The sequence below is a fragment of the Rhopalosiphum maidis genome, chromosome 4 (assembly GCF_003676215.2).
Source record: "Rhopalosiphum maidis isolate BTI-1 chromosome 4, ASM367621v3, whole genome shotgun sequence".
NCBI lineage: Eukaryota > Metazoa > Arthropoda > Insecta > Hemiptera > Aphididae > Rhopalosiphum > Rhopalosiphum maidis.
Genome location: NC_040880.1, coordinates 236,070 through 252,244, shown reverse-complemented (window position 1 = coordinate 252,244; position 16,175 = coordinate 236,070). Strand labels below are relative to the sequence as shown.

Sequence of the window (16,175 nt, the reverse complement as noted above, 5' to 3'; positions counted from 1 at the left end):
GATATACTGTTAAGGAATTAAATAGGCAGTACATTTTATAATTTTTATTAATAAAAAACCTAAAATTTATTAAAAAACTTGATAAAATTATGAGGGCTACACACATTTTTAGAGTGACTAAGCCCCCCAATTTACGCCTATGAAAATAAAACATAAGATCAATTGTAAATTTAAACACTTAACCTAATGTAGTGTTTTTGGTGTGTATCAAATTTTTTTCATAAAATATTCAGTTTTTATTTGACTGTTAATCCTGAAAATGAATTTTAATCATTTTAATATATTCGTCGTCGCAGCAACGAGAGCAGTAGAATTGATAAGCGGCGGATCGAAGGACATAGTGACATACATAATATTATATTTTATGATATTTTGATCGCGTACGTAAAAGCTGTCTTAAAAGTACTTGAAATTTTTTGATTATAACGTTTAAGCCAACTAACCAATCTACTTGCCACTTGCGAGTTAATTTGTTCGCATCAGCACAATATTTCTGATAGATTGATAATTTATACGATATGTCAATACGATTATATAATATATAATATGTTCAGCCGATTACCCTGTAGAGCAGGCCGATGGATTAAGAAGAAGTCATACCCGCATGTGCTGTCTCTGTCTTACTAACGTACATCATGGAACATTTTCGTTTTGTGATGTTAGCTTTAATTAATACAGTATTACAGTAAATTATTTATACATTACCAAATTTAAATTTAAGATTGCTATCTAGAAAATATTATGCTTTTATTGATATTATCATTTTAAAGATGTAATATTTTACCTAGCTGTATAACACACTTTAATGATCATGGTAACTTATTTATATATGATATAAGATTATTGTTGTTTTTATAGTAGGTATTAATTCTATTTTAATTTATATTATACAACAATAATACTCTCATTAAAAATCCAAAATACGCAACTGAATCCATGACTTCCTTTATTTAATATAATAATTCTTTCATACTTATATGAAATCTGTTTTTCGAGCAGTCAGTATCTTCTATGTTTGCTGACTTTTTACATAGCGGAGGTCATCAATCCATACCATATTTTCATTAGTTGTCTCCATCATCCAATTCCTATCTTTATTTTTTAAATAAACACTTCTTTAATACAAAATAAGTCATTAAAAAGAATAACGTAAAAAATCAAATAATAATTAGTCAAATTTCTTACTATAATTAAACTAGAAAATACATTAACAAATTGGATATATTAATTTATTGTATGATAATTAATGACCACTTTGTTCATAAAGTATAATATAAAATATAGATACTAACAACTACAAAATAGATACATAGTCATATTTTAACGTTAAATTACTGAATATTAAGTTTAGATTTGAAGTATGACAAAATAACACGAGCAGCAGATTCTTGAGCATCAGATACACTTTTTCCAGATCCTGAAATCACAATTACTGGAATTGTATTAACCTGCATCATAACTTCCACTTTACCTGAGAAAAAATGTAGTAAAAATAAAATATCAACATTTTGTAATTTAATATATTGCATACCAGAATTGAAAGAGACTGTCAAACATTTTAAAGTAATATCTTCTATTTTTAAAATTGTATTCAAAGTATCAGAAGCTGTTGAGTTTTTCTAGATAATAATAATAATAATAATAATAATGAAATATTAATTAATAGCACTAAATAAGCTATATTATTCAAAATAATATGTTACCTTTATTTTTTGTAAATGTGTTATTTTAGGTGCACCTGAATCAAAAAAAGATTTCAAATGAGTCACTGATTCATGAGATAAAGCTAATTTAGTAAATTTAATGCTGTGCGGAAGCTCATGGTGCTGTATTAAGCTTGGATCGTTATGAATTTCATCTTTATATTCATATTCATTTTTCCAAATTTGTTTAAAATCTTCTGATGTTAATTTTTCTATTTGCTTATACATTAGGTAAGCCGCTTGATTTTTAGCTACTTGCTTAGATATACCTGTGCCTGTTTAATAATTTGTTTTTAAATTTATATTTAAAATCATAAAAAATAAAAATATTTACCTGAGCATTTGTAAATTGATATGGAACACACAACTCTAAACTCTGCTTTGTGTTTCTTTAATTTGTCAACAGGAAAAGTGTAATTGGGAAATGGACAACGGCGGGCCATACATAATTCCTGCAGGGAACCAACAGGATTTAAACTGATCTCAGACTGTGAACTACTATCGTCTCTGAAAATAAAAATTTTCTTTTCAACATATCTATCTCACTTTACATTACATAAAGTTTACATACTTTACTGAGAATGGCAGAAAACCATTACTATCGGCACACATTTTAGAGCTTTTGCTGAAACAATAAATTTAACATTTGAGTAATTGTTTTTACTTACAAATAAAATTCACTAACTATATTAGAGAATTAAAAGAAATTTTAGGGAAGTTGATGTCATTACAAAATATTGTGTCTTTGGAGTTTTTGTTGAAAACAAAATATAAACTTCAAAAATATTTGTAGTTAATAATAATAATAATAATATATTTATTAACAAATAAACAAACAAACAAAATAATAACTAAAACAATACATAGCAGGTTTGCAAGCGCATCAAATAAGCATAGGTATGCTTATAAACGGATGAGCTGTGTTCATGTTATGTATATTATAAAAGTAAACTAAAAAAAATTAAAACCAAAATTTTGAGTACATAACAAGTTGACAAAAAAAAAAAAAAGACATAATATTATTGACATTTACAGTCAGGATAAGATATCATATAGATATGTTTCTTATAACTGTTTAAGTTATCAAAATTAGCTAAGTTAATATTATATTTCCGTAATAAAAGAATACCTTTAATCATTGGGTTCTGTGTTATAAAATTAGTATTATTATGTGGTACATTTAGATTACAGTTGCTGTTTATTCTAGTATTATAACAATGCAAAGGCTGAAATTGACTTATATTTACTTTAAACATATACAATAAAATCCCCCTTTCATAAACTTTCAACTCTAAATAAATTAAACAAGTAGGATACGATTTTGGTTTTCCAAATACAATTTTAATCGATAAATTAATAGTAATAAATATAACATTAACATGTATGGAGTATGTACATCCCCATATTGTAATACCGTACGAGAAAACTGATTGCACAAGACCTAAATAGATAACTTTTAGAGTTCTAATCCAACATATTTTTGAACAATCGGAACTTATATAATAACTTTCTAAGAAGACTATTTACATAATAAATATGTTCAATAAATTTTAGTTTATGGTCAAATTTTACTCCAAGATGTTTAATACAATAAACTTTATCTAAAGGTAAACAATCACAAAGATGATTAAAATTTTTAAATTTATAAGAGTGCACACACGGGGAAAAATCAGTATCTTTAATATATGAACTATTCGTAATATTAAAGACAATATATTTAGATTTAAATAAATGTAGCTATAAATTATTGTTATCACGTTAGTCTTTAACTGCAGATAAACAGTTATTAGCTATTTTGTATAAATTTTCATGGTCATGACTTTTAATCAGAATAACTGTATCGTCTGCAAAACAAAACATTTCAGTATTAAGCTTTATATTTAAAAGTCTGTTTATGTATATGATAAATAAGACAGGGTCAAGTACTGTACCTTGAGGTACTGAGAAACAATTTGTCTTTTTTCATCACTAAGTAATCCGTTTATTCTTACTTTTTGAGGTCTGTCAGAAATAAATGGTTTAATTATCTAATTAATCTCAACGCCCTGGTCTCACTACAAGATCACCACCCTCAAAATGAAGTAATCCAACTAACCAAAGACCTCATTTCCTCATCGAAAAACAATATTAAGTTTATGTGGGTCCCTTCTCACATAGGTATCCCCGGGAATGAAAAAGCCGACCAAATGGCGAATGAAGCGGTTACATCCACAACCTCTACCTTCATGAATAAAATTCCAAATAAAGATTTCACGAATGAAGCCAATAAACAGATTATAAAAACATGGCAAAATCACTGGGATTCTATTCCCGTCAGCAACAAACTCAGAAACATCAAAAAAACTGTGTTCAAACGGCCATATTCTGAGAACGCAACCAGGAAAGAACAAATAATTATAAACAGAGCCAGAATAAGTCATTCCCACATCACTCATATTTGATAACCAAGGAGTACCCCCTCGTGTGACACATGTAAAACTCCCCTTACAATGGAACACATCATTATTATCTGCCCCAAATACTCAACCGCGCGTTGTCTTCTCAATAATCCAAGATCACTTAAAGAAGCCCTCAGTCAATATAACTCCGTCAACATTTTTAAATTTTTCAAAACAATAGATTTTGATAAAAAATTGTAAATATTAAAATTTTTTCATTGTACCCCTAGAATAATAAGATGTCTCCTTTTATATTGTAAAACTATAACTTTTTGTAATTATAGACTAATAATCTTTGTAATTGAAACTTATGTCAATAAAAAAAAAAAAAAAAAATGGTTTAATTAAATTTAGAGCATTGCTTCTTATGCCATTATATAGTAATTTTCTATTTAACAAACTATGATTTACTGATTCGAAATCTTTTTTGAAATCGAGAAAAATGCCAAGAACTTTCAATTTTTTATCTAAATTACCATGAATAAAATTAGAAGTTTTAGTTAAAGGATCAATAGTGGACATATTTGAGCAAAAACCAAATTGATGAAAAAAAATTATGTTTGTCCAAAAACGACATTAACTTTGATTTGATACATTTCTCAAAATATATCTTGGAAACTGTTAAAAATTAAAGCAATAGGTCTGTAATTTACGCATTGTTTTCGATCACCAGACTTATATTATAGTATTATAATAGTTTTTTGTAGGTAAAAGGAAAATTTCTTGAACTAAACGATCTATTAAAAATAATTGACAATGGGAATGAGATAGAGTCAGCTGTTTTCTTTAAAATAAAGTTAGATAAACCAATATTATAAAATAAGGATATATCGGGTATTTTCTTTATTAACCTAGAAATTTCTGAAGAATCAACCTGATAGTTACTAACCTAACCTATGAAAGTTTTTGTTCATATCATTCCAATTTAGTTTTTCAAAGTTATTTATTTGAATATCATCAAAAATATTTTTACCAACATTTGCATAATAATCATTAAGTTAATATATAATGTCAGTTTTATCAGTTAAAAAAGATTTAGTAGAACTACTTTCAATGCAATATATATGAGTTTCCTCTTTTTTGGTTGAATATGTTGTTTCATTTATTAATTTCCATGTATTTTTATATTGTTTTTAGATAAATAAAATAGATATTTGTAATATATACGAGATTATATTTTATTTTTTTAAATTTATTTTTGGATATAATATATTTTTTAGAAGAACTGACAATAAATACATTAATTTAAATATTTAATTTATCTATTAAGACATCAACATCACAGCCAAAAAGAAAGTTATACCTATTAAAGGATAATAATAATTTATTTAGGTGAGAAAAATTAATTTTAAGTCTGTTAGCATTATTAAGTGTATCATTAATCATTATCAATATTACATTTTTCAATAAAATTATCATTATTGATGCTAATATCTAAACTATAGTGATCTGTTATGTCAGTTTTAATAATATACAAGGATAAATTTGAGACATTATTTATAAAAATATGGTCTATACACAAGTTTGATACATCAGTTACTCTCGTAAAGTTATTAAATGAGGCTAAGATATTTAAGTAATCAGAAATATCACCAGAATTATCCAATATATTGATATTCATATCACCACACAAAATAACCACATAATTACCAGAAATATTAGATAAAAAATGATCTAGACTAACCAAAAAACTATAGTAAGGGAGGGATATATAAATCAATTACTTTATATGCTTTAAGGTTATAAATAAAAGTTAGTTCTAGAGAATTACATTCAGGTATTAGATTTAAGATAACATCATTTATAATTATATTGTCTTTTATAAAAATTGAGACACCATCAGCTTTATTTAGTGTGCCTAAAGAATGAAAATAATTATAACCATCAATGCATATATTTAAGTTACATCAAATTAAAATGTTTCTTATATACTGAACCTAGATTTCATTTTTAAGCCAACAATCTGATATAAATTTGATAGTCGATAGACATCTAATGTTAGTTCACTTCATAACTATTAATAATATTGAATGAGAGAAATTATACAATATATTTTTGACCTGAAAGAAGCAACATCTTTTATGATTATAGACCGTCAAATTAAATTTTAAGAAAAACTGCTATTTATATATTCTTTTGAGAAGGATGATGCTTAATGCTTGAGTATTCTAGTATTTGAAGAAAAGGACTATTTGCAATACATTTAAATAACAGAATACAACTAGTCAAAACGAATAATTTTTTCAGTAATTCTTTAATAATAATAATGGATTTTCTGGGTTCACATATTTATATTAATGGTGATATTGATTTGAAAATAGATGGTAAAATTATATCTTACATTGATGATACAGTAATATTGGTTAAGATAGTTATGTACAATGTATATAAATCTTCTAAATTTTGTCTAAATATAATTAAAAATTAGTTAGATAATAGCTCGTTGGTACTTAATTTAGACAAATCTAAGAGTGATCATTTTCGCTTGTCAAATGCAACTAAAAATGTTGTTGAGCTATTAATTATTCATACAACTAACTGTTCAGCCTGATACTTTACAATTTCCAGGTATTAAAAATATTAATATAATATTTGGATATGATAGTTGATGCAGTACTTAATGAGTTGCAATGTAAACATTAATAGAAATATTTTTTTAAAAAAAAGCATTCTTAATCCACAAAAAAATATTTTTAATTTAAAAGCTCTTTTCTACAAACAAGTAATTTAATACATGTCAAAAATTGATCCATCATCTTTTTAAGTACGGCATGGTTACAATATTCATTTAAAAACACTAAGCAATTTAAATTATATAAAAGTAAATAAGAAATTTGAAAAAATTAATACTAAAATGTCGGTGTTGACTTGTATAAAAAATTTAACAATAGATATAAATAAATTTAAAAACAAGATTTTTGTAAAATATATAAATTAAATTAATTTAAATAATATTTTTTTTTATATACATTTAATTTCATTTAAATTGTTACTGTTACACTAAGATCTTCAGATTTCATAATACATTTTAAATATATTTTATGGACTGATCTTATAATTATAATTAAATTAATAGTAATTCATATTGTATTACACTATTTTAGTTTTTTTTTTTTTGAACTTGCCTACTCCCAGTGAAGAGCTTTGATTTTTAGAAAGGTTTTTAATCATATGTAAAATTAATTTGGATTTTGAATTTTTGTTATATTATGATATTGTTATTACTATAAAAATTAATTATACTATTAGTATTACAGTAGGTTAATTTATTTTTTGCTAGAAACATTGAAGATATTTATAAAATAAATTAAATTATAGTATTTAAATATTTTAATAATATATATTTATGCTATAAGTGATAAGTCTATCGTCCGTAATAAATATTGTTGTAATTAACTTTTGAGTAATTATCACCTTATCGTAATATATTAATATAGTGTACACAACTTAGATTCACAATATAGATAGTAAGATAAATAATGTTTTTAAATTCATCTACACATTTTAAGAATGCCATTATTTTTTTGTAAAATTCATAATATACAAAAAAGTCTACAAATAATGTTTTGGATAAATTGGAATTATAACAAATATATGATAATATTATAATATAATTTAAACGTAATAATATTCAATATTCATCATTAAAATATAATCTCATTATAAACTTATAATGAATCTTTACTTCTTATTAAATTTTCAAATCTTAAATATAACAACAATATTTTTTATGAATTTCATAAAACAAAATAAATTGTTTGTTTTTGAGATTTCGACAAATTTTATCAAAATTTATATCGATTTTCGACATTTTTTAATTGAAAAATTAAATAAATTAACGAATTATGAGAAGCTTTATATTAAATTTTCAAGCATATCCACTTGACGAATAATTTTAGAAAATTCTAGAAAAAAAACTAAACAAAAATGAAAATTTCGGTCCAATATGCTATCTACTGCACGTTTGATGGTGTAGTATGGTATCTGCTATTTGCCGTAAATATTGTATTATATATAATATTTATATTGTTTTTGCGTATGGAGTGAAATGTTTGACACCCTTTTTTTGTACATCGATTATACATTGTTATCAAAATATTACCTTCTTAATCACGTTTTCGACTATTTTTTAGAACTTCTTTCAACTCACCACCACAAATTGTTTGATTTTTAATTTTGGTACATGTTTGGTCAGTAACCACGTATTATTAAAAAATTTGCGCACATCTCTTAATTTTGAATTATGTGTTGATAAATAAAACTCATAGTTGACGGACTCATAAAAATAATTAATTAAATAAAAAAATTACAGTAAAACCATAATATTATAATCAACACGGCTCACAAATACACACAATTTTTTTTTTTGTATGAAGCCTATGATAAATTATAAAGAGGTACAAATATAATACAATTTTGAATTTCAATAAAAGCTTAATCTTAATTGCAAAATGATAAAATATATATAATATATCCAAGTATATGATAATATAAGATTTACGGTAGATATTATATTAAACTATCATAAGATTACGGTAGATAGCATATTGGACGAGTACCCAATCAAATATTTACGGTTATTCGTTTTAGAGTTGCACGAAAAAAAATTGATTTAGTTGGAATTCCGTTCACCGGAGCGGAGAGTTTAATATGAAAACTTACTATGAAACAATAAAATTTAAATATTACCTTTATTGCAAATGGAACGAGTAGTCGACTGATTAGAAAATAGAAACACACTGAACAGTGAAAGTGAAAGTGCTGTATGATCGCGTATCGATACTATCGATTGTATTTTGATAACGTTAACGTCGTAAACAGACAACCAAATCACTAAGAATTCGATAAATATTTAAATCCAAGAATTCTAGTTATAAATGTTATAATACCTATATTAAATGAAATAAGAATGACGACGGAGAAAGTATTGATAAAATTATTAATTAATTAAAAAGTATAAAATTGAAGAATACCTATGCCGCAAAAGCAAAAAAAAAAAACTCAAAATATGTATTTATTTGCAAAATAAAATTACAAGATTAGTTTAATGTTTACATAAACCGTTTTGTGATTGTGCAGAACAATTATTATGCAAATGCTACAAATGCTCTAGTCACGACCAATCGTTTCGTCGAAATCATAATAATTATAATTTTTTACTTACATACGCACGATTCACCAATGCCGAGTCATTACTACGCGAGTCACTTCCACCACCAGACATAATCGGTCGGTTATTATTATACGGATTACACCAGGGAACACGATACGTAGAAACTTGTACGTCTCCCTTCCGTGCACCGAACCACGACGTATAGAGAAGATAAGGCGATAACACTTGGCTTTGCCAGGAGAAAAAAAGTAGCTTATTTTTCGACGGCAATTTTCTAGTTAAATTAATATGCATTGGCAGCACCACAAGCTTCGAATTCAAATAATAGCAATATAGCCAGCCGCTGTGCATTATAATATTATATAGTAATGTAATGAGTGGATAAATAAATATTGTATTTCAAATAAAAAATATCTGTGTCTGCCTATGCACATTTTATTGGTATTTTAATGTAATATTTTAACGTAAAGTATTCATATCGCAAATCACATTGACTAATGACTTATGAAATATTTTATTCAACTGCCTAGAAGTTGGTAATTGAAAATTATAGCAATATTGTTGATTACTCGAATAACTTTTTGATCTGTAGTTTTATACACTCCTGGAATTTAAATTTCAAAATTTGTCATTATATCATCTGATTGAAAATGAAGTGCACAAACAAAATCCTTAAAACAAATTTTTCTATCTTTTCACGGAATCTTCCTTTCCCAAATACTTAACATTTCAATATCCTATAATAGTTATAGTTCATATGACAATGTGTCAAATACCTAGTTTTTAATGTAATATTTTAGTGTCACTTACAATATATTTGTTTTTAATTTAAATTTCAAATGTTTATCTGTCGGTTGTCTTAATTGTGTAGAATGTTCATATGCATAAAATATTTTAAGGTACCACCGATATGTTTATTTGCCATATAGTTATAAGTGTTGTGGCTTATAGATTTATTAGAGGGAAAAAAGCAAATGTGTTATTTAATTAAAACTATAATTATATTCCAATCAGTTTATAAAAACATGAAACTTAAACTTAATAATATGTACATATTATAGGAATATTAATATATTATAATAAAGAAAAATTAGTATATTATACATTTTTACAAAAGTTTAAAATTTGATGAACTCATGTACCTATATAATAATTATAAATTTATTTTATTTATTTTAATTTATATGATTGTATGTACAAATAATTTAGCAAAGTATATAAATTATTAGTAGGTACCATATAATAATATATATTATTGTGGATTAATGCTCTTTAGTAATTATCTACTTTATATTAAAAAAATTATATAAATATTGTTAATACTTTTGGAGCTCAAAACACTGAAGTATTTTTCCTTCACTTCCACTAGCGCATCCTAAATAATAGTTACTTTCATAAGGTGTGAGCATTCTTGTATGATTTAAGTCTTAAGACTAAGTTAATACTGTTTCGATTCTTTTTATTTTTGAGTGTGCTTTTACCTCTTTTATCGGGTGTCATTTTTTGGATGGGTGAATGAACTTTTTATGTGCAGATTTTTTGAATGAATTAAGGTGTTTCTCCAAATATATTTAAAAAACATAATTTGCAGATAGGTAACAATCAATTCATTGTTATTAGGAATAAAATATTTGTAAGTAATCTGTCAATTTTTTTGCTTCTCAGAGGTATCAGTTCTTTTCCTATTAGCAATTTTCTTGGTAAAAACTATGAGATTTGCTATGTAAGAAATTTGTCTATCATAAGATTTTAAGGATCAATACGCATCAAATAAAGTTTGTTGTAAATTGTGGTCAATTTTTTGCTTACATTTAGACATACAATCAGTGAATGGTTTTAGCATCCTTGCTGGAATAAGCTTTCCTTGTTGTGTAATATATTCTTTACCACTATTCATTTTTGCTTTTATATTTTGTCTAAATTGTCTAGTGATTACTTTTATGCTAATCCTCTTTTTTTTATCAACACTCATAACAACATCTAAGATTTAAAAAAAATATATAATATTAAAGTTACTTAACAACTTTTAAGATTTTCATACTATATTTTTAACATTAATACCTGATTGAACATGTTCAGGCATTCCTAATAAAACACTAATAATATCATCACTATAGTTCTGTTCTTGTATCACAATCTCATAGTTCTCTCCGTTTAGTATTTCTATATTATTATTATTTTGACTATTATCAGGATTAGAATCACATTGATTTACCTATTCCTAGCCACAACAATATATCAAAAGATTATAAAAATAACAAGTTGATATTTTCATGTTAATGAAGTTACAATAAGTTTCTATTAACCAATACATATATTTTTTTTTTTTGAAGTGTCAATCTCATAATAATTTTCAATTTGTTTGATGTATTGAATTACATTTTTCTGGTTATAAATAGAACAATAATATTTGTTTACAATTGAATCAGCAAAGTTAGGTACTTTTATTTTAAAATAAATAACTATTATTAAAATACAAAAAGTATAAAATAAGAAATCTCACTTTCACATATTCTTGAGAAGTAACATTAAATTCATTAATTAAATTGCGATGTATTGGTATGGTAACATTTAAAGAATCTTTTATATTAATATCTAAAATATAAATAAAAAATTTATAACTTTACTAAATTGTGTCTACAAATTTAGTATCATATGATTATAGTAAACAAAGTATTTTAGTTTACTTTTGGATAAATCACTTTAAATAAATAATATTAAATATTATTAAGTATTAACATATTAATGTTTTATTTATTAGATATTTAATACTGTATACTGATTATTTTATTATTATGCAATACATTGTATACATTTGTTTATGTACTTTTAAAATGTAAAAAGGAATATATATATATATATATATATATGTATATGTTGTACACACTGTAATTTTATTATTAAGTAGTTACTTTTGAGGCTATATGCACAATATCTTGTATTTGTGTTCTTGTTATTAAAATGTTTATGAATTGTGATCATAGATGACAAGTAAAAATTATTATTATTTTATTACCATTATAAACTATTAACTAATTGAACAAAATAAATAAATACAAATAATATTATTATATAGTAGTAAATAACAAAAGAATTCTTGTTGTATTTAATCTTAGATCTAAATAACTAATTAATAGGTAAGTAGATATTTAATAATTTACTATTACTAAATAATTGTTATAAAAAAATTACCTTAATTGCAAAATCTATAAAACCAAAGTAACAAACTACAATTAATAATTATATTATATTAATTTCTAAAACCATAGTATAAATATGGGTACTTATCAGATAATACATAATTTTATCGACATTCACTACTTATTTGTGACACTTAATATTTAAATCCTATAACAACAATGGTCATACTGATGATGATAAACTAATTGAAAAATTTTTTGAGAATAAAACTACAATTATTCAATCTTCTGATCACACAAATACTAGTTGTGACAACTCGAATCAAACAAAATCTGATGTTGTTGAACATGAAGTTGATACTTCTGATTATTATAAAAATAATGAACAAAGCAATATTGAACGTACTAATTCAAAATCCTCGAATGACTCTTGGAGAACTGCAATTTCTTGTGTCCAATATAGTACTGACACTGATTATTCAGAATGTGGTGGATGTGCCTGTAAAAATATTACACAAACATTTATGGAAGTTGATAAGTTTAGGAAAAAAAATGCATTAGTTGCTATGCTAAATGAAACAAGTAAATAGACTTTTTTAATCAGTCCATACTATTTTATATATTTAATTTTAAATCAATAATTTGTGAATATTATACATTATTTAAATGCTTGATATAAATGATTGTCAAGGAACAATTGTATTTGTCAAAAAAAAAGACTAGCTGATTTTATAGCAATCTTTCTATGTGAACTCAATTATCCAACTACAAGCATACATGAAGATCGTAAACAGCTAGAACAAGAAAAAGCTTTAAGAGATTTTAAAACCAAAAAAATGAAGGTCTAAGTAGGTACTGCTATGGCTGCTAGAAGACTAGGTAAATTTAGTTTATATTATACTACACCCTATGGATTTTCAATAATTTACAAATTTGTTTCTATTCTATCGTGACAAATAGTTTTATCTATTACACATAGAGAATTACACCATTATTGTTGAGATAATATTACAAAATCATTATTTTAATTAACTACGTTTATGTGCATATGTTAAACCTTCATACTTAAAAATATATTCATTTACAATTAGAATAAGTATTATTGTATGCTCAATAAAGTACTGACACAAAAACTAACTCTTCTAGACATCTCATTAAAACCGTGTTCGTATTACATTATGAAATTGTCTATAAATATATCAATAAATAACAATTAGTTACTGAAAATGTATATATTTATATTTTCTATGTAATATTTTAAGTCATTGTTATGTTTGCTAAAAATTAGAATCAGATGTTGATATAAATTATATCAATATATTACATTTTTTTGACAATGTTTTCTTAAATCTTTTGTATTTCATATTTACTAATTAATTAATTATACTTAATTCATGAGATAGCTAGATTTCAAATGCATTATATAACTTAATATTTTATTATTGCATGTATTTTTATATAAGTATAATTGATTTACAATGTTTAGAAACAACTTACAGAGAGTAGAATACACTTATACATTGTTAAAATTTTATGTTGAAATATACCCATCAACCCGGCACAAAGTACTTTATAATATCCGATTACAAAAACGGTACACCGCGCCCAAATCTGTGTTCTTTAAGCATTTCGATAAAATTGTAAATTGATGGGTGCGAAACTTGTAGTGTAACAAGTATGTACAATATTGAATCAGGTAATATAATATATTTTTACGCTTTTATCCCACTCGTTAGATACAAAACTACAAAGCGCAAAACGAATTTTCGTTTTTAGTCTATAAAAAAAAATAGACGATTTGCGTTTTTGAGTTTCACCAGAAAAATCTAGTTTTGTAATCTGTTTATGGTTTTGATAATATGTATGATACATACATAGAAAATATTTTTATTTTTATTTTCAAAAATATAATATTCTTAGTAAAAACACTTTTTATATTTTTAGATATATTGCCAGTATTTTTATACGTATAAATATAAACATAACATAATATATTGTGATTGTGAATGTATTACATTAATGTATATATTTATATAGTTAAATCAAGAATCATATCTTATTTATCAGCTGATAAAATTGTTTTTACCAAATTTTACTGATTTAAATTAAAGGTGATTGTTTTACTTTTTTTAATTATTAACATATCTTTAAAAATATTAAACTTATAGATAAGTTTTTCATGTTTTTACGGATATAAATGTTCAAAATCCATATCAATTTTAAAAAAATGTGCGTGCATACATGCATGTATTATAATTATAATTTTTTTTATATAATATGTTTATAATATAAAAATGATATTGTGTAGAATTAAATATAATTATTATTATCTTATATGAATTTGCAACAATTTAAAACAGATTCTATACAGTAAATAATTTATATATAGTTTATAGTTCAACTTCCGAAAACTTTTTTTTTTTTAAAGCTGGACGTTTAAAGTGTTTTTATTGTTACTTTGGTTTTGCTAACGATAACTAACAGTTTCTGCTCACAGAGCCACAGAAAAGTAGAGGTTCCTACTTAGAGTAAAGAGTAACAAAAATAATAAAAATAAAATAAAATAAAAAACTGTGTTAAAATGCGTGTGAATAAAATACACGGGTAAATGAATGTTGAAATCCGTGTACCCACGTGTTTGCGTCTTAGAGTATTAAAACTTATTATAATCGTCCCTTTCATTTTTTTAAATCTCAAAATATCTACTTCAATCCATCTAAATAAGTTGGCGGTTAGTTGAGTCCCGAGTATAAAAAGGTAGTAGGTAAGTTGGGTCCCGGCTATAAACCATTGGCGTAACTAGATCTAAAATATTAAAAAATTTAAACTCTAATACTTTGTATTTATACAATTTATTTTTGAATAATTCTTTTTTTGTGAACAAACTATTACAAGTATAATCTGAGACTCTGAGACAGATATTAAATTACGAAGTACAATACAAAAAAAGAAAATTACGCTCAGTCAGTGCCGTAACTGGATTACTTGAGGCCTGTGTGCAAACCAAAATCTAGAGACCCTGTGTGGCCGTATTATGCATTGTTTTGAAGTCCTGCAATATAGTATGAGGCCTGTGAGGCTGTGACCCGTGTGCGGTGTACACTCTGCATACCTGACATTTACGGCACTGCGCTCAATAAAGAAAAACACAATGGGAAAATAACGAAATACTTGTATATTAATAATATTGTTAAATCAAAATGTGTTAAATGTTTATTATTTAAACATGATATTAATATGTACTTACATTTTTTCCCAGGACTCAATATTTAATTATTTATACCAAATATTATTTATTTACATGATATTATAAAAACCACATATATTTTTATTTATACCATTCGAGTATATTATTTATTTAGAACATAATATTATAAGAACCACAATATACATTTTAGTTTAAATATTTTTTTCCCGAAACTTAACTTACCTACTATTTTTTTTTTGGCTACAACACGTTTGGGCACTAAAATGTAAAATGTGTATACCTTTGTTTAAAAAGTATACAAAATATGTACATACATGCATAATATATGTATACAAATATACATATAATCAAAATAATATAAGTAATATAAGTAATAAAAATATACAATAATGTAGCTACAAAGTGTTATGAAATACATAAGTTATTTATACTCGTGTTAAATAAAAAAAGTTATATTATATTAATCAAAATATTGAAGGTATCAAGTTTTATATATAAAAAAAAAATATATTATCTAATTATAATATTTATATTTTATTTCCTTGATAACGAATTCCCATAATTTTTAAGCAT

At 24.5% G+C, this 16,175-nt stretch overlaps 1 protein-coding gene across 3 annotated transcripts; it reads right to left on the bottom strand.

Annotated features, from left to right (window-relative positions):
* Positions 1–1,256: 1,256 nt before the first annotated feature.
* On the bottom strand, positions 1,257–9,382 carry LOC113559925 (interferon-inducible double-stranded RNA-dependent protein kinase activator A homolog B-like). Of its 3 annotated transcripts, none has more exons than XM_026965707.1 (6): positions 9,306–9,382; positions 2,275–2,328; positions 2,038–2,210; positions 1,704–1,978; positions 1,532–1,619; positions 1,257–1,471 (listed from the first exon to the last, which is right to left on the bottom strand). In XM_026965707.1, exons 2-6 carry the CDS (start codon positions 2,313–2,315, stop codon positions 1,332–1,334), a joined length of 717 nt encoding a protein of 238 aa, XP_026821508.1. In that variant the 5' UTR covers positions 2,316–2,328; positions 9,306–9,382; the 3' UTR covers positions 1,257–1,331. The 3 variants fall into 3 exon arrangements, with proteins under 3 accessions (XP_026821508.1, XP_026821509.1, XP_026821510.1); XM_026965708.1 differs by lacking the exon at positions 9,306–9,382 and adding an exon at positions 8,831–8,905; XM_026965709.1 differs by lacking the exon at positions 9,306–9,382 and adding an exon at positions 8,244–8,277.
* Positions 9,383–16,175: the final 6,793 nt, after the last annotated feature.

What these genes read in the sequence shown, in the direction of transcription:
- LOC113559925 (XM_026965707.1), bottom strand. Translation starts at nt 2,315, where the DNA reads ATGTGTGCCGATAGTAATGGTTTTCTGCCATTCTCAGTAAA. An exon ending in TTTCTGCCATTCTCAGTAAA is followed by an intron (nt 2,211 to 2,274) that starts GTATGTAAACTT and finishes TTTTATTTTCAG; the next exon opens with AGACGATAGTAGTTCACAGT. An exon ending in ATCAATTTACAAATGCTCAG is followed by an intron (nt 1,979 to 2,037) that starts GTAAATATTTTT and finishes ATTATTAAACAG; the next exon opens with GCACAGGTATATCTAAGCAA.